A 24,003-nucleotide genomic window follows, 5' to 3' on the forward strand; every position below is an offset into this window, starting at 1 on the left:
AGGTGCTGGTAGCCACTCCTCATTGATTAGTAAATTCAGGAAGAAAGTGGCTCCAACACAGAGAGAAATAACAAACAAAGAATAGAAAAATTGAGAGTCCACCAATAGATTAAGGATGAATAGTTCACTGATACTGTGCAGTGTAGAGCACATTTCTAATATTGGGTCCGGATCTTTAAAAGTTTCAAAGCCTCTGTACCAGCACAATGCCAAATTTTAAGTGACATTTATTAAGCGGAATTATAACACTTCATTTTGTATTTCTGTTTGTTTCCTTGCGCTGTCTCCCCCATTCATAGCTACTGGAAAGCAGAGACCACATGATCTATATTTTTTCTGGTTCCTAGCACAGCGCTTGCTATGAAGTTGGCATACTTACTGTGCATCAAATAAAAGTCTGAATGAATGCGTGAATGAATGAAGGGATAATTATAGCTCCGTAAATATGGTTATAATGATCGCTGCTCTGTCTCCTTTTGGAATTCTTCCTATTCTACAGTGAGACCCGAAACTATTCAGTTATTAATTTCCAAGAGCCCTATTTGGCTGCCTGGGGAAACAGGGAGGCAATAATAATACGCAATTAGTCAACAGGTCATTAGAATAATTGCAGGAAAGGGAGCCGGAGGCGGAGGAGGGGGTCCTACACGGACCACAAAACACCCAGTACGCCCCACAATGCCCCCACCCAAACTGTGACCTTAGTCAAAATGGCCGCCTTTCGGCGTCTCCCGATCGTAATGCGCATGTTCACTTTGCATTTGCGCCCGCCCCCTGGCCCAGGCGCGTGCGCGGTAGCCAGGGCGAGGTCCTCTGTGATTGGCTGGTGCGCGATTTTGAACCGGATCTGGCGGCGCGGTTGCTCACTGCCGTTAGTGAAGCGCGCAGCTGGTGGACAGCAGCCGTCCTGGGGCGCGTCGGCTGCGGAGTGAGCGCCGCGGGCCGAACCCGGCTGCGTGTGCGCGGGGCCGGGAGCCTCGGTAAGCCGGCGGGAAGGCCGCGAGCGGCGGCGGGAGGGGGCTGCTCTCGGCGTGGCGTTCCGTCCAAAGTCAGGGGCGTCCTTTGAGGCGTGGCCGGGCGCGGGCGGGTGTGGCGCCCCCACGGTGGTCTTCGCCAACTTCGGCGCCGAGCGTGGGAGCGGCTGGGAGAGAGCCCCCTCCTACGCTTCTGTGAGGAACCGGCCTCACTGAGGGAGAAGTCAGGTGTCTGAGGAACCTGGGCGGCCTCCCCCTTCTAGGCTGTCTCTCCCACAAGGCTAATTAGAACGGCCCTCAGTGTGGAGAGTTGGAATGTTGCAGATTCGGAGCCCACCTCGTGTGATTTGTAGTCCTCCTTTTAATAATAATTTATCGCCTAACTCTGTCACTGACCTACCGTCCTGTGGCTAGCACGTGAAACCCATTGGGATATATTAATATATAATAGCATATTCCACCACCAGAAATGCTAACCCTGTTATCTGGGAACGTCAGAAACCTGCGTGAAGTGCCCACCAGAGCGTTTTTAAGAGTTCCTTGACTTGTGACTTTCTTTTGTTCTTAACTATAAAACTTAATGAGACTGATTATATCAGAACATGGTATTTGGGTAACCTGGATTCATGTTCCAGGGCCGGGGTCACTTATATTTGGCTCAAGAAGGAACACTCATTTCCCTTGGGATGAGAGCTTTTGTTTTTGTGCCTGAAAAAAGAAAGAGAGGGAGAGACACACTGTGATACTCCCAGTAGTGAACTGGAGGATTACTGGAGTCACCGATGAGCTTTTCAAGTTCTATCGCTCCTAAACTGCACACCGTGAGTGTGTGTGACAGTGTCTTAATGTGGCCCAGCTCGGCCTCTTGTAGCCAAGGCTAACCTTGGACTTCTGATTCTCCTCTCTCCAGAGTGCTGGAGCACAGGCTTTACAGGATAATTTGGAGATCGAAAGTGTGGTCCACCGTTCTCAGGATTTGCTGTGTTGAGGACAGAAGCCAGGGGCTTCTCAGTCGTACGAGGCAAGCATGGTATCAGCTAAGCTACAGGCCACCACAACTACAGGCTTCTTTAAGTAGAATTCCTAACATTGGCTTTTTAGTCCCCTGGGAAAGTCTTGTTGGCAAAGTCTTGTTGGCTAGCCAGATGAGGATTGCCCTGCCTCAGGAGCCAGAGTAGCTGAGCTTACAGAGGCACATGCCACCATGTTCAGTTACTACAGTTGTTTAAGAAAATATTTTGGCAGTATTTATCAAAAACATAAGGCTTTTATACCATGATATATTAATTTAAAACCTGTTCCAAGGACTGTCCTTGCAGACCTGAGGAATACTGGTTTATGCGGAGGCTTACCCATTCAGTTACTGTCAGGTCACCTACCAGGCACTGGGTGGTGTTCTAGACAACAGTGGCTCTGCAACCAATAGGACAGACAGAATCTGCTTTCCAGACAGTAAACTAAGGAAATATATTAGGCAGAGACAAGTGATCTGGAGCAAAAGAAACCAGGTGTTTCAGAAAAGGCTGCAATTTAAAAAGGGTGGTTAGTAGAAACTGAGAAATAAGTGAAGATTCCTGGGGCGGGCAAGAGAGATCCTGGACGGGATGGCATGACAGATCATGCCAGAGACTGCAGGCAGAGGATAACTGAAAAACTAAATCCAAAATCCTAAATCCAAAGTGAATGGTTAGACCAGTAGTAGCCCATCACCTCTTTAGTTCTTGCTTAATGGAAACAATGATAAACAAACAAACAAACAAATAAATAATGAATGGGTGTGCCCTGCAGCAGAGCTCTGGTGTAGTATGATGGGCAAAGGGTGTGGCTTAGAGTGATGAGGTTTTTCTTTCACCAGTTAAAGGCTGGTGTTGTTACCCTCCTCCCCCAACATATATTCACATTGTGAGACAGTGTGACATTTCATGTCTGCCTGAGTTGATTGGAATCATTAGGAAAAGGCTTCAGTACCATTAAAGAAGCTCCGGAAGGCCTAGCAGGAAACAACGCCAGTGTGCTGAGCTTAAAACGTCATAGTCCAGTTTTCTCTCCCCTTGCTTTGGTCTTCACTCACGTTGAGCTGAGGGCATCCTGGTCACTCTTTCTGCAGTTGGTTTGCTCTTGGGAACATTTGGTCTCATGTTGGAGTTCTGCCACTTGGATGGGGCCTCTGATACTGAGTGGAAGCTGGACATTTAAGGACATGAGTTGTTCTTGAGTGCTTTTGAGTGAAAGCATCCTAGTGTTGAGCTTGTCTTTGGAGAGTTTTTCCTTAGCAGCAGGAAACCTACATTGTTAATTTCTTAGGAATCTCTAGAACAGCAATGCATATAGTAATGTTTTTCATTAAAACACTTTGCTGGAAAAAAAAAAATCAAGCAATCTGTTATTGCTTTGTCTTACGCTATATAACACTCTTGATGCATCTTAAAAACCTGATATATAGTTTTCTTAATAATGTTGTTTGTAGGACGAGTATAGATGCTTTTCCCAGGATACCCTGCAGTAAGATCTGTAATAGTCTGTTGTTCTGAAGGACTGTCTGTCTTTTTGCTGGGTGATTGAAATTAAATTGGTGGCTCAAAGCAATCATAGCAAGCTGAGGCTCTTTTTCCTGGTGTCTCCAAATTGCTCCCTTAGGGATACTCACAGATTGGGAATGTAACACAGTGACTTCTCCACCTCTGGGCCTCCCCATCAATAACAGTGGAGGTTCTGGCCACCTTTCTGTTTAAAACGCTCTATAAACTGATTTCCTTGTGCCACACAGGGGCTGCCTCTGCTGTGGGAAGTGACAGCTGCTTTACAGCCGAGAGCAGCACTGTGCAACACGGCTGTTCCTATTACATTAGTGCTTCGCCTAGCCATGAAGCTAAATAATAAAGAGGGAGGAAATAGACAGAATGAAAATGTGGCCCAGCAGGAAAATTAAAGCCATTCCCAATTGACACTGAAAAGGATGTTCTCGCTCTCGGGGTTCAATTTGGCTGAGATAGTGAGAATTAGTGTTGAGCAGAGGTATTTTTGTCACCTGTAAATAATTCCTGAGAGTCACTTCTGTAGAATATACAAATATACTCTGTAAAAATATACAAACCCCCAGCATATAAAGAGGAGTATATTTTACAGGTATTATGTTTTGATTCTCCTATGTAAACCTATATGAGAGGGGGAAAATGAGCTTTCCTCAGAAGCAAGAGCCTCATCAAGAACAGCTTGTTTGACAGGTCAGAAGTTTGCAGTCTCTTTTGGGGGGGGGGAGGTCTGGATTCTAGCTGACATCTGTGTTCACACACAGACACACATGGCTCTGCTTTGTGTGGCTCTTATGGTTTGCAGGTGTCTGAGAAAATCTGCAGCATATAGAGTGGATATTTTTATGACATTTTAGTGTGTTAGGGTGGAAAGAAAATAGACACATGCATTTCATTGTATGCTCAGCATTTAGTCATCTCAGGTTTCTGATTCTTTAAGTTGTAAAATGGCAGCTTAGTTAATTAGATTCACATGAAGAAAAATGTGAAATGTCAGGTTTAGTACTCAATTCACAGCAAAGGCATATATTAAATAATATGTAGCACTATTTAAAAAATGGCCCAGGCTTCTGAATTTCATGGTGCCTCATGTGAAGACAGTCTAGACTACTTAGGGAAAATTACTAGAGTTGAGAATCACTCTTCCAGAATCTAATTAACAGCTTTCAGACCCCAAAAAACCCACAAAGACCAACTTCATGTTTATTAAGCTGTATTTTTTATAAGGTTCAGATTATGTATTGTATAATTTCATCTATATTTTGAATTTTCTGTGAAAATTCTGTGACCATCTATAGTCAGTCTTAGCAGTTACTTAAAAGGTAAACCCATCTGCATGCATAAGGTCTAGGTCTTGTAGGCTGTCCTCTATATTACATAATGATATCAAGGTGGCATGACAGAAGTATTGTTTGTGCATCTATTTGTGTCTAGACATCGTGTTAAATACTGAGTTTGTATTTAACACCATAGTATCAGATGCAAGATTCCTGCCCTCAAATTTAGTAAAATTAAATTAGAGTGAAGGGCATTTGACTGGTCTGAATAGCAACAGATAAGAGTAGCAGGGATTAAAAAAAAAAAAAAAGAGTAGCAGGGGATGGGTTGGGGACAGTGGAGGCAGGAAAGACAGGTAAGGTAGAAAGTCAGTTGGATTGAGCAGTGACAACTGCATGGGATGAGGAGACTCTAATACATATATGAGAAAAGTCCACAGTTGTTGGTTATTCTTGCAGAGAAGGGAAATCAAAGATATTTCTGAAATTTGGAACTGAATGGCTAAAAGGATAAAGAAAATAGGGAGATAAAAATTGGGAATCAGAGCCAGGCCTCGTGGTGCACACCTCTAGTCTCGGCCCTAAGGAGGCAGAGGCAGTCACAGCAAGTTCCAGGCTAGCATAGGCTACATAGTGAGACTCTGTCTCAAAAAAAACAATAGCAAAAAACTGGGAGTCAATAGGATAGTTGATGTATATGAAGGGGAAGGGAAGAATAATAGACAAGTTTAGCATTTAGAGTGTCCAAGCACTTTAGTTAGCCAGACTAGGGGTAGAGAGAAAAACTGGTGCACAGGGCAGTGGCTAGAGCAGAGTAGTTTGATAAATTCAGAGAATTTGGGGGTTTAATTTAGATAATGCTTGGCACTGGGAAGGAGACCTGGTCTGCTGGTAAAACCATGAAACACTGACAGAAAAGATGCCTCTCTGCATACAACAGAGCATTAGGATTTAAAATAACCTAGTGTGACTCTGTACAGCGGCTGCTGTGGTACAGGGGCTCGTGCACAGTCTGTGCTTTTGGAATCAGGTTTGTTTTTAAGAGGTGGTTTTCTTCAGCTGGGCAGAGGGGTTCATACCTTTTAATCTTAGCAGTTGGGAGGCTGATGTAGGAGTGTCATGGCTTTAACTGTTTCAGAACAGCTCTTTCCTCAAAAGAAAATAGCACAACAAAGCCACAGCAAACCAACTTCTAACCCTTACTCTTTGGAGTACACAAACAAACCAGACTAATGATGAACTAAGAAGCTTGAGAAAGGGGGAGGATTCTGTTCTTATTCCTGCTACTGTAACAAAATACCTTAAACTGGGACCAGGCCAGCCTCCAGTGGTGTTCCTGGGGAGCTGTGTGCCTTGGGCTTTTTGCTTTTTTTGAGACAGTCTTACTCTGTATCCCAGGCTGGCCTTAACTCACAGAGGCCTGACTGCCTCTGCCTCCCTAGTGCTGGGATTAAACAGTGGAGCGAAAGGCATGCATCACCATGTCATGTTTTTGAGACAAGTCTCATTGAGACCTGAGGGGATCGCTAAGGATCCTTTGATTGCTTCCCCGTGCTAAGATGATAAGTGCACATCATCTGCTTAGCTTAGAATTTATTTCTCTTTTTACAGTGTGTATGTTGTAGGCAGTGTGCACGTGACGGCTGACGTGGCATGCATGTGTTGGTCAGAGGGTAACTTCTGGTAGTCATCCTGTCAGTCTGTGGGGTTGACCTGGATTCTTAAACTTGTGTGGAGGGTTCTTATCTGAGCTCTGGGTGCTGGGGCAGACCTGGTCCTCATGCTTGCGCAGCAAGTACATCATGGATAATGGTGCGCTCTCTCTCAGCCTCTTCACCTCCCCATAGGCACTATTTCTTAGAGTTTAGAAAGTCCAAGATTTAAGATTGCTTGGGAAGGATTTCTTTTGTTTCCATAATGATGCCTTTTTGTGACCTCATGTGGCAGAAGAGCAATAGGACCACCTAGTTCCTTCAGGTCCTTTTTCAAGGGCACGCTAGTCCCTTAGCATCCTAGTCATGCTGCAAGGAAATTCACTTTGGAGTGGTACAGACAAATCATAGAGGGAGTCAGGTTGGTCTTAGTGTCAGTATATACTACATTTTTAAAGGCTGTATCTTGAGACAAGGCCTTGCCACGTAGCTCCCTGACCGCTTGTGGCCCTCCTGCTGGCAGCACAAAGTGCCACACTTGCTTGAAAATACTGTTTTTGCCTGCTGTAGTGTCGTACACCTTTAATTCTAGAGGCAAGCATGTAGATCCTGGGTTCCAGGACAGGTCTCAAAATCAAGAAAAAACCCTCCCCCTTCTTCACCAGAGTTGCCGCAGAAACTGCTTGTCTGAGTCCTGTAGCAGAAGTTTTTTTGTTCTGAATTGCTGGATACACTTCTGATGTTGAGGTAGAAGAAACAGGCTTTACTTATGACGTTGAGGTAGATCAGTATCCCATGTTAAAGCTGCTGACTAGTAGCCTCCATTTTTACTGGAGCCAAAGGAAGTCATCGTTTGAATTGAACCTGTTCTGTTCTGCAGCACCTTTCTGGGTTTTGTTAAGTCCACGCACCTCTCCACATATCTTCCTGTTGGCCTTGATGGCAGTCTACTTTGTTCTACTGTGGAGGAAGATGTTTGTGATAAGTCAGCTAGTTTGGTTGCTTAGCAGCTTGCCATGGCCAGTTGCTTGCAACCAGACACACTGGCGTTTGCAGAGCATGGTTTCCAGCCCTTATTCAGGTTGTGCTGCAGACAATCTGGAGACTGATAGAATTTATTTTATTTTACTTTACTTTATTTTATTTTATTTGTTATGACAGCAGTTGCTGCATGAGTACAAATGAACATTTCTGTAGTGTTTAATAGAGAATAGTTTTATGCTCATAATTCCTTTGTTCTTTGTGGGGTTTGGCTTGTTTGTTCTTTTCCTTTTTCTATTTTTTTAGTGTCATAGCTTGTGGTACAATCTTAAAAACATTTACAAAATCACTAAAAAATTCAAAATAGAGTTCTGAAGCTGTTGTTTAGAGACGTAAAATAACGGCCTAGACAGAGCATCAGGGGTGAGAAGAGCATGAGCATCCTCTATTGTGTTTCTAAGAATATTTTATTTTTAAGTGAAATCTGACCATCTTATCTTAATATTTTTTGTCACATCTAGTAAATGTCTTTCTTGACTTCTCAGTAAAAACCTTATTTTCCTAACCCATTCTTGGTTGAAGTCTGTGTGAAACAGAGCTGCCTGGAAGGCCTGAGTTTTTAATGCAATATTAGGTGGTCTTTGGGGGGAAACACAGAGTCTGAAATTCCCTATACAGAGCACACTAGCAAATGGTTTTCCCTTTGCCCTTGTCCTGTGAAGGTGGTGCATTGTCTCTGCTGCCAGAGTGGGAGGACGTGATCCACCGCCTATACTTGGTATAAATTTATTAGACACAGTCCTGCGTGCAGTCCAGGAGAACCCCGCACTACAGAATAATTCTTGTGCTGCTGAGCTGGCAGTTTCCCCACTTCACCACTGTGGTGTCACCTGTGCCATTGGTGGGAAATGTGCTGACCATGCCCTGCCTTTTAAGAGACAGTTGTGACAGGATGTTAGCCAAAAGTAAAATTAAAAATACATATTTTAAGTTACGTTATAGGTTTTTAAAGTCAGAAAGATTAAAGTAGCAAAAACAATGTTATTAGATTTGAAGAACCACATTTGTGCTGTTGTTTCTAATCCTCTGACATGTTCATTCTTACTGAAAGGAGTTAGCACTAACCCTGTTGTAAGGAGTGGGATTGGTGTAGACAGGGAGGGGCATGTCATCAGTGCTTTCCACTGGTTTTCTAGTTCAAAAGTGAATCTTTTGTTTGTTTTTTGATACAGGGTTTCTCTGTGTAGCCTTGTCTGGACTTACTTTGTAGACCAGGCTGGCCTGGAACTCAGAGAGAATGACCTGCCTCTGCTTTCCAACTACTGGGATTAAAGGTGTGAGCCACCACAGCCTGGCTTCATAAGTGAATCTTATTGCAACTTTGGTCTGGCACATTCTTGTAATCCCAGCATTTGGAAGGCCAAGGCAGGAAGTTTAAGGCCACCTGAAGCAATGTAGTAAAGATCTTGTCTCAAAAAATAAACAGTCAGCCTGGTGTGATGGTACACGCCTTTAATCCCCATGCAGGCAGATCTCTTAAATCAACCAAAGATTGAGCAAGAAAAGCAAAAAAAAAGAAACAAAACAAAAAATAACCTTTTAATATAAATTAAGATCACACAAAATTGTTGGCTTGAGATTCTTGTAATGGTGGTTTGGAGTAGGAGAGTGCAGGCGTTGGTCACCGATGGGTTTACTAGATTGGTATTGAATCTTTTGCAAGGGGGAAAAGGCAGCTTCCCTAATGTATATTTGATTTCTTGGCAGAAAGATGGATTCTACAATGGTGAATTTGTGGACTCTGTTTGAGCAGCTTGTGCGCCGGTTGGAGATTATCAGTGAAGGAAATGAAAGCAGTAAGTCATTCTGAGCTGGTCCGTGGAGGATGGGGAGGGAGCACGGAGGAGATGAAATAAAAAGGAAACCACCACACTCCGCTTTGGTGTGTTATAATGCGAAAGTGTATTGGAGTGTGGAAGTTGGTGTTTTTTTAGGTTGCCTAGAAAGGAAGTGATGGCTACTCATGGCCAAAGCTTACTGAGCACTCACTTCAAAAGGCTATTAAAATTTATTCTATAGTTACTTTTAAAAAATCCTGTGCATGAGTGTGTGTGTGCGAGCACGCACACTTATTTCAGGGACTGGGGAAAATCTGGATTTCCAAGCATGTTGGTTTTTTATTTTCTTTTTTTAAGAGGATTGGTCTCAGTTGGAGTCACGGAAATCCTCTTGCCTCAGCCTCCTGACTACAAGCATAAAGCCACCTCACGCACCCCTGTTCTTGATGCTTCCAGACAGGCTGGCCTCTAGCTCACTAAGTAGCCCAGGCTAGCTTAAAGCTTTGTTCTTCCTGCTGCAGCCCTCCAAGTTCTGTTGGCCCTGGAACTCACTATGTAGACCAGGCTGGCCTCAAAATTACAGAGATCTTTCTGCCTCTACCTTTAGTCCCCAAGTGCTGGGACTAAAGGTGTGCACCACCACATCTTGGTTTAATTTTTGATTTTTTTCTTAAAAAAAAAAAATTAAAATTTTATGTGCATTGGTGTTTTGCCTGCATCTTATGTCTCTGTGAGGGTATTGGAGCCCCTGTTACTGGAGTTACAGACGGTTGTAAGCTGCTGAATAGATGCTGGGAATTGAACTGGGTCTACAGGAAGAACAGCCAGTGCTCCTAACCCTTGAGCCCTCTCTCCAACTCTAATTTTTGATACTTGATATTTACTTTGCCTAAGATAACTTTCATACTATTCTGTTTTGCTAAAATTGGTCTGCTGCTAATATAAGTCCCCTTATGACTCAGTCTCTCTCACTCTCTCTTTCTCTCTCTTTGAGATAGGGTTTCTTTAGGTAGCCCTGGCTGTCCTGAAACTTATTCTGGAGACTAAGCTGGCCTTAAACTCACAAAGATCCAACTATCTCTGCCTCCCAAGTGCTCTGATTAAAGGCATGCAGCACCACGTGCGTGGCTCAGTTTTTTTTGATTGAATTGGTATACTAAGTTGAAGGTTTAGTCACATGAAAATTGCTTGTATGTTGTGTATTTCTATACATGGTAAATTTGTATAGCAAAAATACCCTCAGTACCTTAATTCACATAAATCTAGCTTTACACGAATGTGGCTTAGTTTCATCCTATGTGATGTTGATAGAGAGAGATGCTTAGAGATAGGTTGAGGTTAACTTGGGAACTGTAGACAGTCATGCACTGCAGGGAAGTCTTCACCAAAGCAGGGGATAAGATGCGTGCCGCCAGGGCTGACTTCCTTTGAGCTGCTTCATGCTGCTTAGGAGGAGTTCTGTTGTGTTTGTAGACATTTCAACAGATTCCCCATTCCAAGAGCTAGTGTGATCATTTCTGCTTTTACACTGGAGTGTTTACTTATCCTTCAGGGCATTTTTAAACAGCAAAAGCAACTGGCTCTTTACTTTCTAATCAATATTTGAATAATTATCACTGAATGGAATTACAGGCCTTAGATATCTATGATATTAATCTACACCAACTAGGACATATTGCAGCAGTTATACCTGAATTTGCTGTTTAACTTGGTTCAGCCTTGTGTGACTATAAAGGAGGCTGTTTTTGTTTCATGTGGCTGTCCTGGTGCGTAACAGCTGCCCCAAAGGTGTCCCTCTTTGATTGCTTTCTGTTCAGGAGCTTTAGGTGTTGGTGACATCTGGAGCCAGGTGACTAGTGAGTGGGACTACATTCTCCATAGTAGATGACCTGGCTACGCCTATTAAATCAGGAATTGCTTCCTGCTAAGCTTTTGTTCAGAGTGACAAAACAGGGTTTGTTCCTGGTCATTTTCAGCTATGTTTGATCAGCAAGACTTGATATTTGGGGTGAAGCTAATTGTAGAACCTGTTATTTGAACAGCTGTACTTTTGCTACTTGGATTATTGAAGTTGTTACCTGTCTTTAGTTGAATTCATGCACCTTGCGAAGGACTTCGAGGATTTCCGGAAAAAGTATCAAAGAACCAACCAGGAGCTGGAAAAATTCAAAGATCTGTTGTTGAAAGCAGAGACTGGGCAGAGAGCTCTGGACGTTAAGCTGAAACACGCACGAAATCAAGTGGACGTGGAGATCAAACGGAGACAGCGGGCTGAGGCTGAGTGTGCGAAGCTGGTGTGTATTTGCACCTTAGATTGGTGATGGGGTAGGGAGGCATTGATAATGTTTTTCTTTCTGCATAAGGAATTCTTTGACATTTTGCCTGTGATTGAGATAAGATTGAAGCCTGTGGCCTCTATTTTTTAGCTTTAAATTAAATTTTATTTTCTCCTTTAGACTTGAAACTGTTTCTCACTAGACAGATTTCAAATAAGAATTTAAAGAATTCAAACAAAGCAGCTAAGGATGTAGTACAGTTGGTAAAATGCTTGCCTGGAATGTACAAGGTCCTGGACTCCAGCACTTATTCTCTTTCTTTCTTTTTTTTTTTAGAATTAAAATAAGGGAGATTAATAACAAACTTCTAGAATACTTGTCAAACATAATTTATTTGCTATTCTGCAGAGGTGTGTATGTGTGTGTCAGTCACAAGATTCTACTATATAATCGCTGATGGTCTCAAACTTACGGGTGATCCTCCTGCCTCTGCTTCCAGAATACTGGACTTAGTGGTATATGCCACCTATGCCTAGCCTATATTGTTATTATAAATGCCAAGGGTACTGTCCTCTGATGAGTTGGTGGGATTGACCCTCTGTCTTTGATGCAGGCGGGGCAACTCTGATTCTTCATCACCGCTCTCTAGCTCGGGGCAAAGGGCTAGATGTAGTCAGAGAGTCAAGCATGTGACTGGCACACAGCACTGTTATTTTGATGTGTCAGGATGGGTCATGGTGCAGTAGCGAGCTTTACTGCAGAGGATTAATCCATCTTAGCTCAGTGGTAGATGCCTCAGTAAGCCCACACCGTCTGCATTACAGCCTTGTATCTCTTAATGCATTTTGTTCAATCATTTAGAAAAACATGTGACTGCTTCGGTCCAGAAAAGAAGCCAATAATTGTTCTGATAAAAATGACACTTGAAACATTTTTGCTATGTGAAATCTATTTTAGAACTCTCATTCTGTATCAGTTTCCTTGGATTACCAGTTTGATCTAGAAGTGTTAGAGCAGAGACCCCACTATTTGGAGTTGATTTTACTCATCAGAAACCAGCCACAGTCTCGGCTTGATGTGAATTAATATTCTGTTGTTATGCCTTCCTGAAGTCCCATTTGCATAATGTTGTATTTTAATGTCTTCTGCCTGTCCCATAAATTTGAGCTGAAGTTTTCTTTCCTGGCTAGTGTGGTGTTTTACTGTGCTTCGGTCTGTAGGAACAACAGATTCAGCTGATTCGAGATATACTCATGTGTGACACATCTGGCAGTATTCAGCTGAGCGAGGAACAAAAGTCAGCTCTGGCTTTTCTCAACCGCGGCCAAGCATCCAGTGGCAACGCTGGCAACAATAGGTGGGAGACTGCATCTGCTGTTATCTGATCACAGGCGGCCCAGCTGCCAAAACCCCGCTATCTGACCTCGGAAATACACTGCTTCCGGGGTGTGTGCTGAACAAAGCAGACAGAGCCCTAGCGGAGGGCGTTGGGAGGGAGAGCTGATGAGCGACCCCTCCCCCATTTGCTTTCATTATTTTCTAAGCTTTCCTTAGGATGTTGTTTCACTGTGGGTACAATTTTGATGTTGGTGTTAAATTGCACATCGATAACTGCTCCTGTACATTGCTAAGAAACCAAGCGGAGGTAGCAAGCCCAGGAACACGCACAGTGTGTACTCTCCAGAGAGCTCTTGTGGCTGCAGAGAGCTCGGACCAGACAATCACCTTGGTTCCATAGTGCCACTAAAGTAGTCTCAGCCAGGCTTTGGATGTAATACTCTTAGTACAATAAGTAGGAAAAGGCTTACACTCTTAGAATTATTTGTTTTGTTGGCTGGTTGGTCCATGGGGAATCTTACTTTGTTTGGTTTGATGAGCTAGGGTCTTAGGGTATAGCCCAGGCTGCCCTGAATTTATTGTGTAAACCAGGCTGGCCTTAAATTCATAGAGATCCACAGTTCTCTTCCTCCTAAATGCTGGGGTTAAAGCTGTGCTGCCACTCTGCCCAGCTTATGTGGAATCTATAAGAAGACATACTTTTTTCCACACCCAGCTTGATTTCTATATTTTTTTAAAGATTAAAAAAATATTATGAGTATGTGTGTAAGAGGATGAGCCATATGCTTGTACAGGGTGCCCAGGAAAACCAGAAGAGGGTAGTGGATTCCCTGCTGTGGGAGCTATGGAAGATTAGAGCTGCCTGATTTAGGTGCTGGGAACTGAATGAACTCCATTCCTCTGGAAGAGTAGTATGCACTCTTAATCATTGAGCCACCACTCAGCCTCCCAACCCTTCTACTTTTTGAAATGGGGTCTTACATATCTCAGGGTGGCCTTGAACTCCTGATCCTCTGCCTATACTTCAAAATTGTTACTACATCCAGTTTAGGCTTACTGTCTTAAAAAGCCAGCATTGGGTCTGGGGATGTAGGTCAGAGAGCAGAGTCTAGTATGGTTCAGTTCCCAGCACCTTGTAAACTGGGCCTTCAGATACACATCTGTAATCCCAGCATTTGCAAAGTAGGGCCAGGAGAGTCAGAAGTTGAAGGTCATCTGCAGTTCCATAGGAAGTTCATGGGCAGTCTTGGCTACAGGCCTTGTCTCAGACAAAACAAAAAAACAACAACAGAAACAAATCACAAGTGCAGCGCTGGGTAATACTCACTTGTAAGCAGCAACGGACATTGTTGGAACCAAATTGAACCTCAGCCCGCATGTAGTACATCCTCAGCAAGAAAGGACTGCATGGCCCTGGCTGTGCTACTTGCCGTGCTGTTCCTGCGGTCCCGTTGCTCTGTGGAGACCATAGAAAACAGCTCTCTGCAGCTAGGCTGACTTGTCTGTTACCGACCTGTGGGACTACTCGGGGTGCCGTTTTTATGTTTTATGTTGTCTGTGTCTAATGCTGTGTTATTGTTTTTAATCCAGACTGTCAACGATTGATGAATCTGGTTCCATTTTATCAGATATCAGCTTTGACAAGACTGATGAATCATTGGTAATAAACATTTGATCTCTACTTTTGTTAACCTGCTCCTGTAGGAGCATCTCTGGCCTGTCCTTGGCCATCCTTTATGACTGTTTCACTAGTTGATCTATTACAGATTCTGAGTGAGCAACTTAAAATATAAATCCATAAGAGCTGTAAGACCAATCACTTAAATATTTAGTTTCTGGAATTAAGAATATGAAATTTGGGGATTGCTGTGAGGTTGAGTCTCTTGGAGGAATCTGTAGGAGATGATTATCTCATAACTTGTTAAAGCCTTAGCTTGGATAGAAGTTAGCAAGACTGACTAGGCAAGGTGTTTTGCTTTTAATTTTTGAGATAGGGTTCTGTTCTGAAGCTGACTATGTAGATGCAGGGAAGGTTTATTTGCTGCTGCTGAGGTGAATAGATTTGTACCTTATTTCCAAATTAGTCTGGTTCTTGAGGAAGGCTTAGCCATCCTTCACCTCTATTAGAAGGAAACTAAACCCCTTAACTTCAGCCAGAGGGTATGATTTAAATTTCTGGGCAGCATATTATTCTTTGACTAAGTAATAGTTGTGCAGAACTGGTGGAATTTCTATATAAATGACAATGTTTCATATATCTGCTGATATTTTAGTCTTTAATGTTCAGGAGACTGGTAGTGTACTGGTAATGTGTCATTTCTGTGGGAGGCTGAAATCCAGCAAGCAAAACAGAACACAGGAAATTGTTAGTGTTTGGTCTTTTCCTCCTCCCTCTTCTCCCTCCCCTCCCCACCCAGGGTTTTTCCGTGTAGCCTTGGCTGTCCTGGAACTTGTTCTGTAGACCAGGCTGGCCTCAAACTCAAGAGATCCACCTGCCTCTGCCTCCTGAGCACTGGGATTAAAGGTAAAGGCATGTGCCACTACTGCCTGGTGAGTTTGGCTTTTTTGATGCAAAGCAAATAGCAAGTGTTTACTATAGGCCTAGGAGTGTTTTTGCTCATTCAACCAGAGAAGCAAATATCCATTTTAAGGATATAAATATTGGGTAGCCACCTTTTGAAATGAAGAATGATATAGAGCATGTCTGGAATATAGAATCAAACACATCAGGTGAGTTTTGAGGAAAACCTCAACTGTGTTAGCTGTTATAACTGGATCTGATCAACCTGTAGCTAAATTACTTGACCATCAGCTGGGGTGGTTCAGTTCATGTGGAGCTGCTGTTTGCTGTACTGACTGTTTCTAGGGGAAACCAGGAGTAGGGAATCAAAGGTAGATAAGATCCTAAAATGAATGCCAGTGCCTGCAATAACAGAAGTGAAACCAGACTGTAGTAGAAAGCATAGAATTTAAGGGTAAACTCGCTTTTAAGACCAAAAAGCAAGGATATTCTTGATGGTTTAAAACTGACTTTTTAAGTGGCACCGTGGTATGGAATATCCAATTAGATAATGGCGGTCACATCCAACGTGATGGTCAGTACAGTGTCTTATATTCTCTAAGTTCTAAAACTAATTAGAAAAATAATCAGCAATAAAGAACCAGGCTCCTGTAATGGTCACGACAGGAGTTGATTCTCTAACCTTTTACTGTCTCTGTGGCATTGGTTCCTGATTCTGTTACTGTTGCTTCAATATTTGAAGGAAGCATGTTAACTTAACTGCAGCTTTGGAGCAAACTCCAAAGACCTTTGTAATTTCCTTCTCCTGAGGCTTTAGGTTAGGCAGTCTGGCTTGTTTGCTGAAAAGTTATTAGTGCAGGATTTATAAGTGACCTAGCCAAAGAAAGAGATTAACATGGTCTAATTGCCAACAGGACTGGGATTCTTCTTCGGTGAAGAATTTCAAAATGAAGAAACGAGAAAAGAGGGTATGTATGCTCTTGCTGCCCCTCCCCCGGGGGCTTGACCCGTAGTCCCACACATTCTAGGCTAGTGCTGTCCCACTGTATATCTTGTCACTCAGTGCCAGGATGTCCTTAACTTGCTGTGTAGGTAAGCTTTGACTGTGATCCTCCTGCCTCAGCCTTGAGAGTGGCTGGGTTATATGCCTGTGCCTTCAGGCTCAGATGCTTTACATTTTTAAAGTGAGAGTTCTCTTGCCTGGCATCCTGTCCCACACTGTGGTCCTAACATGTTGAGTCAGGAAGATAATGATTTGAGGCTAGCCTGGGCTACTTAGGAAGTTTGAGACCAAGTTGAACTACATTGTGATATCCTTTAAAAAAAAAAAAAAAGAAAAGAAAAAAGAAAAAGGGCCTGTTGTTAGAGCACTTGCTGCTTTTGTAGAGGGCCTGAATGGAGTTCCCATGGGGTGACTCAGAAATGCCTCCCTCTGGTTCTAGAGGACCCCGTGCCTTTCTTGCCTCCGCGGGCTTTAGTCATGCATGTGGTGTACACTCATGCATGCAGGCTAACACTCACACACATGAAATAAAAATAAATAGTGAAAGAAACCAAAACCCCTCTAGTAAGAGTTCTTTTTTTGGGGAAATTTGGATAAAAAACTGACACATCTCCTACATTGTTAAACATAAAAACCACAAAATATAGGTCAGCTGTGGTGGCACACTCTAGTCCAGGCGCTTGGGAGGCAGAGGTGGCTCTGTGAGTTGGAGCTCACCTAGTCCACAGAGCAAGTCCAGGAGAGCCAAGAGCACATCAAGAGATCCTGTTTCAAAGCAAGCACAAAAGGCAAATGAGTTAATGCTGCTGGGACAATACTTAACTTTAGAAATTTGTGTCTTACCATTTGTGAATGTGGCTGTGTGAGTGCGGGCACATGCATGTCTCTGTGCAGGTGAGCTGGTTCTCTCCAAGCCCCTGCGAATCCTAGGGTGAACTCAGGTCATCAGGCTTGCATAGTGAGCGCCTTTACTCACTGAGCCATCTCAACAGCCCTGTAGGGCCACGGAGGTGCTGCTTGAAGTAGTGCCTCTTCCAGTGGGACGCTGCTTTACTGTGTGGGTCTGGGGCATCCTCACACAGTGGGAAAGGGTGTATTTGAGTTTTTGAGTTGTCATGTGAATTTTTATGCAGGAGTTTTGTGTGCTAATACATGCCTCAGATGCAGTGTGTGTATAATGGGATATGGAGCTCTGTGCTGACGTGCTTAGGGTATTTGATGTGTTTCCAAAGACTTCTTGTCCTTAGATAGGATTACAGCTCCACTTCTTCAGATGCTGTCTCCAAAGCTTGTCTCTTTTTCTATAGCTCTGAAAGCATCTTTGTGTTTGTTTAACAAACAGGCCGTGAGAAAAAGCACATTGTTATTTATTGTAGCCTGGTTCTTAGAACTTGCATGTAGTTGGCTGATAGGATTATTGTGTTTTCTGGGCTTCAGTTGTACTTGATGCTAAAGTTGCTCTCACCCCCTCTCCAGCGCTCCAATAGCCGACAGTTCATCGATGGCCCTCCTGGGCCTGTAAAGAAAACCTGCTCCATTGGCTCTACGGTAGACCAGGTAAGAGGACTCAGGGCCAGAGAACTGGGGCTAGTGAGGTGGCAGGCAGTGTTACACGGGGCTGTTGTGAGAGAAGCTGGAGAGCTTCACTATGTAGTGAGGTCCTTTATTGTCCATACGAGTGGGCTTTGAGTAGGGCTGTCAGCTGAGCTGGGTCTAATGGCACACACTTTTCATCCCAGCACTCTGGAGGCAGAGGCAGGTGAATCTCAGTGATTCTGAGGCCAGCCTGGTTTATCATAGTCCCAGGGCAGCCAGAACTACATAACAAGAACCTTTCACAAAACAAGCAAACACACAAAAATCAGAATTGTTAGCTATAGGTTTGATTGTATTTTGCTGATATCTTTAACCCTTTAGTATATGAGATTTTGATTTAAAGGCTTAGGGCTGGAATATAAGACTTACCCAGGATTTGGGAATTTTTGCCTAGTGGGAAATACCTAAATAGAAACAAAGAGCCTGTTTATCTTTCTTTCATTATGGTTTTTGTTTCAGGCAAATGAATCGATAGTTGCAAAAACTACAGTGACTGTTCCCGGTGATGGCGGACCCATTGAAGCTGTGTCGACTATTGAGACATTGCCATCCTGGACCAGGAGCCGAGGGAAGTCAGGTCTGGTGGATTTATGGCTAAGTCTCTCCATTATCTCCACAGGCGCACAGCTATAATTGAGCCAGGAGATTGTAATTGGAGGGCAGGGGCTGGAGAGATGGCTCAGCAGTTAAGAGCATTGTCTGCTCTTCCAGAGGTTCTGAGTTCCATTCTCAGCCACCACATGATGGCTGACAGTCACCTATAATGGGTTTTGATGCTTTCTTCTGTCATGCAGACATACATGCGAATAAAATGCTCATATTTTTGAATAAATAAATCTTAAAAACAAAAAACAAACAAAACCAACCTTCCTTTGGTAATTGGAGGGCAGCCTCACCTTCTTCATATTGAGCTCAAGGCCAGTCCTTACATACATGTGGAGACCAAAGAACGAAGGGAAGCTGGGGGGATGGCTCAGCACCAGCCTCTCCTGAAGAGGACACAGGTTTGGTTCCCCACACCCAAAGGATGGTTCAACCCTCTGTAACTCTAGACCTAGGGAATCTGACACCTCCTTCTGGCCTCTTTGGGCACTACACTACATCTGTGGTGCGCAGATCCATTCAGTTGAACATTCATACACATAATAAAAATCTCAAAAAAAAATTTTTTAAGGAAGGAAGAAAAGCCAGGTTTGGTGTTTGATGCCTGAAAGTGAACCACCCAAGTCCCGAGACAGAAAGACCAATCATGTTTGAGGCTAGCCTTGGCTACCAAAACCAAATATAAAGAAATAAAACACTGGTTGAAACTGAGAGTTGGTTCTGAGAAGCCTCTTGGGACAGCATGAGCGGGGGTAGGAGGTTCTTAGTATCTGCCTGCTGCTGCCCTGGGAGGTGTCTGTGCTGCCCTTTTCCCCCAGGGGGCTAGTCAGAGTGTGCCGCCAGTGGAGGGCTGTAGCTTCTCTTGGAAACTGTGTGTGTGTGTTTGTGTGTTCACTGCTACCAGTTATATTAAAAGTGAAGGTAAAAAGAGAAAAGTAAGAGAATAAAAAAATAAAAATGGGATTAAAATTCATAAGGATGAAAGTTTTCAGGACAGAAGTTTAAATTTGATTGTTTTCTAGGTCCTTTACAACCTGTGAACAGTGACTCAGCTTTAAATAGCAAGCCGCTGGAGCCAAGAACTGAGACCAACAATTCAGGGACACCTGAAAATAATGGAGGCACGCGCCTACACGACTTCGTCTCAAAGACGGTAAATCTGGTGGCTTCATGTCCTTTGAGGCAATTAGTTTGTTTTTGGAGACAGATTTGTTCTCATTGGCTGGGTTGGCCTCTAGCTCTGTTGTCCCTCTTGCTCTGGCCTCCCTTGTGCTGGGATTTATTTAGGGGAACCAGGGGGCTGGGTTTCTTTTTGTTTAGCTTTTTGTTTTGTTTTTCAAGACAGGGTTTCTCTGTGTAGTTCTGGATGTCCTGAGACTCACTCTGTAGACCAGGCTGGCCTCAAGCTCAGAGATCCGCCTGCCTCTGCCTCCCGAGTGCTGGGATTAAAGGAGTACACAACCACACCTGGCTTTATTGAGCTTATTTTACGTACAATCAAATATAAATCATTTTTTTAATAAAAAATGATTTTTTATTAAAAAGAAATTATTTTCTGAATGCAGTGGGGGCCATGCATATGCCATCATTCTTCTTTCATCAGAGGAGTCCTAGGGGTCGAACTCAGCCCATTAGGCTTGGTGGCAGGTGCCTTACCCATGGGGCCATCTTGTTGGCCCCCAATACACAGTTGTTTTTTTTTTTTTAATATTTATTATGTATAGTGTTCTGCCTGCACATATGCCTACACACCAGAAGAGAGTACAGATCTCATTACAGATGGTTGTGAGCCACCATGTGGTAGCTAGTAATCGAACTCAGCACCTTTGAAAGAGCAGCAAGTGCTTTTAACCTCTGAGCCATCTCTCTAGCTTAATACACAGATTTTTAAGGATGTTTTTCATCAGATTTGCTCAAAAGATAGCCCATGTGACTCACATTCTAGTCCAGGCAGTACACTTTTCCCATAAAATTAGTTTGATGATGTTGGCAATCTTAATGTAGGGTGTCAGATCATTTGGAGCTGCAGTTATAGGCAACTGTGAGCTGCCTAGTGTGGATGCTGGGAATTGAATAACAGTGAGTGCTCTTAGTCTCTGAGGTGTGGCTCCAGCTTCACTGGTCTCTTACATGCTGGAATTACAGGTGTAAGCTACCATTGCCTGGCTTCATTCACCCATTTAAATACACAATTCATTGACATTCAGTATAATTATATAATTGGCTATCTGTCACCACTGTCATTTTTAGAACATTTTCACCTCCCCAAAATGAAATCCTATACCTAATGGAATTTCCCCCACAATTCTGTGCCATACCAACATCCAATAGCCATAGGCTCCCACCATAGATAGCACTTTGTATGGGTTTGTCTATTTTAAGACATTTCATACACATGAGGTCACATAGCCTGTGTGCCTTTGTCTGGCTGCTTCCATTTACTCGTCCATTCTGTGTACAGCCAGTGTGTTTGTTTGTTTATTTGTTTCTCTTTCTTTCTCTCTTTCTTTCTTCCTCTCTCTCTCTCTCTCTGTTTCTTTCTACAGTGAATAATATTTCACTGTATGGAAAGCGTATACCACACATCCACTCATCAGTGGACAGACTTTTAGGGTTTCATTTTCAGCTGCTAGGAAGAAAGCTACATATGTCAACAGGTTCTATGTGGATACATTTTAGTTCCTGTTGGATTTGCATACCTGCAAATGGACTTACTGGGTTATATGGTAACTATGCATAATTTTCTGAAGATCTTCCAGACTTTTGCCTATGTGGCTACTGTTTTTTATACACAATGAATAATAGATGACATTTTCAGTTTCTCTATATCATGTCAAACTTGTGATTAGCTGCCTTTAAAGGTGTGGCATTCTTTGCTTATTCTTGGAGAATTTTAGACATGCATATGTGTTTTGATCCTAGTCACCACCGGTACTACCTTCCCCAACTCTTGGGCTACCCTTGCGATGTGATGTCCCGTGCCCTCATAAAGATTAGCTGAGTCTGATTAGTGCTGCTAATGTGTGCATGGGTGTGAGCGGGAGCAACTCCTCAGCAGCCACGCCTCCAGAGAACAATGCTCTTCCACCTCCTGCTGCATGGGTGGAGGAGGGGCCCACAGGGATCCACCCCTAAGAGAGGAGCTGCTGGCAGCTGGTGACCACTCCCTTTTTTGAGTCAGGAGTTTAATTTTGTAGTCCTGGTTTGGTTTTGAGCTCACAGAGATCTGCCTACCTTTGGCTCCTAGGTACTTGAATTAAAGAATGTGCTACCATACCCAACAGACCACTGGTTTCTGTTGTTGTTTGTTTGTTTGTTTTTTGTTGTTATTTGGTTTTTTGAGACAGGATTTCTCTGGGTAGCCGTGACTCACTTTGTAGACCAGGCTGGCCTCAAACTCACAGGGCTCCACCTGCCTTTGCCTACTGAATGTTATAGGTATGTTCCATGCCTGGCTACTGCTATTCTTAAAATGAAGAAAACAAAACCTATTTTACAAAATTTGTGGGAATTTCATTAAAATATGTAGTGGCCCTGAAACGCTGTTTCGTACATACTGTGTGCTTAATGCATGTGATTGACAATAACTTGGTGATTCATATCATTCTGTTGCTTCTGCCCTGTATTCTCTTTAGGTTATTAAGCCTGAATCTTGTGTTCCCTGTGGAAAGCGAATCAAGTTTGGCAAGCTGTCTCTGAAATGTAGAGACTGTCGTTTGGTCTCTCACCCAGAATGTCGGGAGCGATGTCCCCTTCCCTGCATTTCTCCTCTGGTGGGAACTCCTGTTAAGATTGGAGAGGTAAGATTCATGGGAGCAAAACACCATTTGTTACTTATTTTTGTTTTGTTTTTAGAGACGATTTCTCTGTGTAGCATTGGCTGTCCTGGACTCAAGACACATGTGCTGCCCTTGAATGCACAGAGATCTGCCTGTCTCTGCCTCTCAAATTCTGGGACCAAAAGCCTGTGCCACTATACCTGTTTATTTTATTTTCTAAAAATTATCAGCTTATTTAGGTTAAGTCTACAAACTGAAAGAGCCTTGTTCTCTGTTCTCTGTTTACTTGGCCGAACATGATCACAATTTTTTTGAAAGTAGTATCCTTGCAGAGTTTTAACACTTAGCTTACAAAACAACCAGCACATGAATTTCTTTATATTATATATTTTAAGCTATAGCATATTATAGTATTGAAGAACATATACACTGAATTTTTTACACATCCTGTATGTAGCTTTTAGCTATCCTGGAACTTGCTTTGTAAGCCAGGCTGGCCTGGAACTCACAAAGATCTGACTGCCTCTACTCCTGAGCTCTGTAATGAAAGGTGTGTGCCATCACTGCCTGTTGTGATTTTTTTTTTTTTTGAGACAGGGTTTCTGTGTGTGGGCTTGGCTGTCCTGGACTCGCTTTGTAGACCAGGCTCAGCTGGATCACAGACATGTGCCACTATGGCTGGCTGTTTTCAAGGCAGGGTCTTTCTACATATCCCTGGCTGTCCTGGAATTCACTATGTAGACCAGGCTGGCCTCAGACTCAAAAGATCTGCCGCCCTCTGCAAGATTAGAGACTGTGGCTGTGCCACCACACCCAGCTCACAGCTGTAATCTCCTCAATACTGCTTTCTCTTGTCTTTGGGTAAAAGAAAAGGAAGTAGTCATAGCTGGTGGCATTATTACTTGCCCATGAAAAAATATAGTATATATAAAGCAATCACAGCATGAAAGTAGGAAAAGCAGCCAACACTGTTTGTTTTTGTTTTGAGGCTCATGTAGCTTAGGATGACCTCCAAACTCTGGTCCTCTCGCTTCTATCTCCAGAGTGCTTGGTTAACAGGCATCTGTCACCACGGGGTCAAAACCAGGGCCTCATGCATGCTAGGCATGCACCCTACTGAGGGAGCTGCACCTTGTTCCTCCAAGATTTTTCTTAAATTTTATTACTCTTGAAACTATAAGGGAGTGGGGTGTTGTGTGCACATGAGTTCAGGTAACCTCTGGAGGCCAGAGATGCCAGATTCCCCTGGAGCTGGAGTTACAGATGGCTGTGAGCCACCCAAGTACTCTAGAAGGTAGTACATGTTCTTAATTGCTGAGCCGTCTCTCATCCCCCGAGGCTGTTCTAAAGTGTACTTGAGAATAGAATTCAAATAGTGATATAATCCACTAGTGTTCAATGGCAACTCTGTGCATGTGGCCTTCCTCTCTTGGCCTCAGTGGTATAAATAATGAAGCTCCTTTTTTCCAGGGAATGTTGGCAGATTTTGTGTCTCAGACTTCTCCAATGATTCCCGCTATTGTTGTCAGCTGTGTGAATGAGATTGAGCAGCGAGGCCTGACTGAGGTGAGGAGACTCTGGACAGGGTGTGTTTGTTCTGTCTGTCGGTAGCCTGGGAGTTGCTAAGCAAGTGT

At 43.4% G+C, this 24,003-nt stretch overlaps 1 protein-coding gene across 2 annotated transcripts in view; it reads left to right on the forward strand.

Annotated features, from left to right (window-relative positions):
• The first annotated feature begins 891 nt into the window (after nt 1–891).
• Nucleotides 892–24,003, forward strand: part of Racgap1 (Rac GTPase activating protein 1) — a 29,264-nt gene continuing 6,152 nt past the window's right edge. The window contains exons 1-11 of one of the 2 annotated variants that reach the window (XM_055627023.1): nt 892–980; nt 9,183–9,271; nt 11,342–11,547; nt 12,750–12,886; nt 14,458–14,527; nt 16,303–16,356; nt 17,868–17,948; nt 18,447–18,564; nt 19,613–19,743; nt 22,226–22,390; nt 23,840–23,935. In XM_055627023.1, the coding sequence (XP_055482998.1) occupies nt 9,187–9,271; nt 11,342–11,547; nt 12,750–12,886; nt 14,458–14,527; nt 16,303–16,356; nt 17,868–17,948; nt 18,447–18,564; nt 19,613–19,743; nt 22,226–22,390; nt 23,840–23,935 (1,143 nt within the window). In that variant the 5' untranslated portion in view covers nt 892–980; nt 9,183–9,186. The remainder of the gene's footprint in view (nt 981–9,182; nt 9,272–11,341; nt 11,548–12,749; nt 12,887–14,457; nt 14,528–16,302; nt 16,357–17,867; nt 17,949–18,446; nt 18,565–19,612; nt 19,744–22,225; nt 22,391–23,839; nt 23,936–24,003) is intronic. The other variant, XM_055627024.1, reaches the window with a different exon arrangement.

This window comes from Psammomys obesus, unplaced genomic scaffold (genome assembly GCF_907164565.1).
Source record: "Psammomys obesus unplaced genomic scaffold, mPsaObe1.curated_primary_1811, whole genome shotgun sequence".
NCBI classification, from domain to species: domain Eukaryota; kingdom Metazoa; phylum Chordata; class Mammalia; order Rodentia; family Muridae; genus Psammomys; species Psammomys obesus.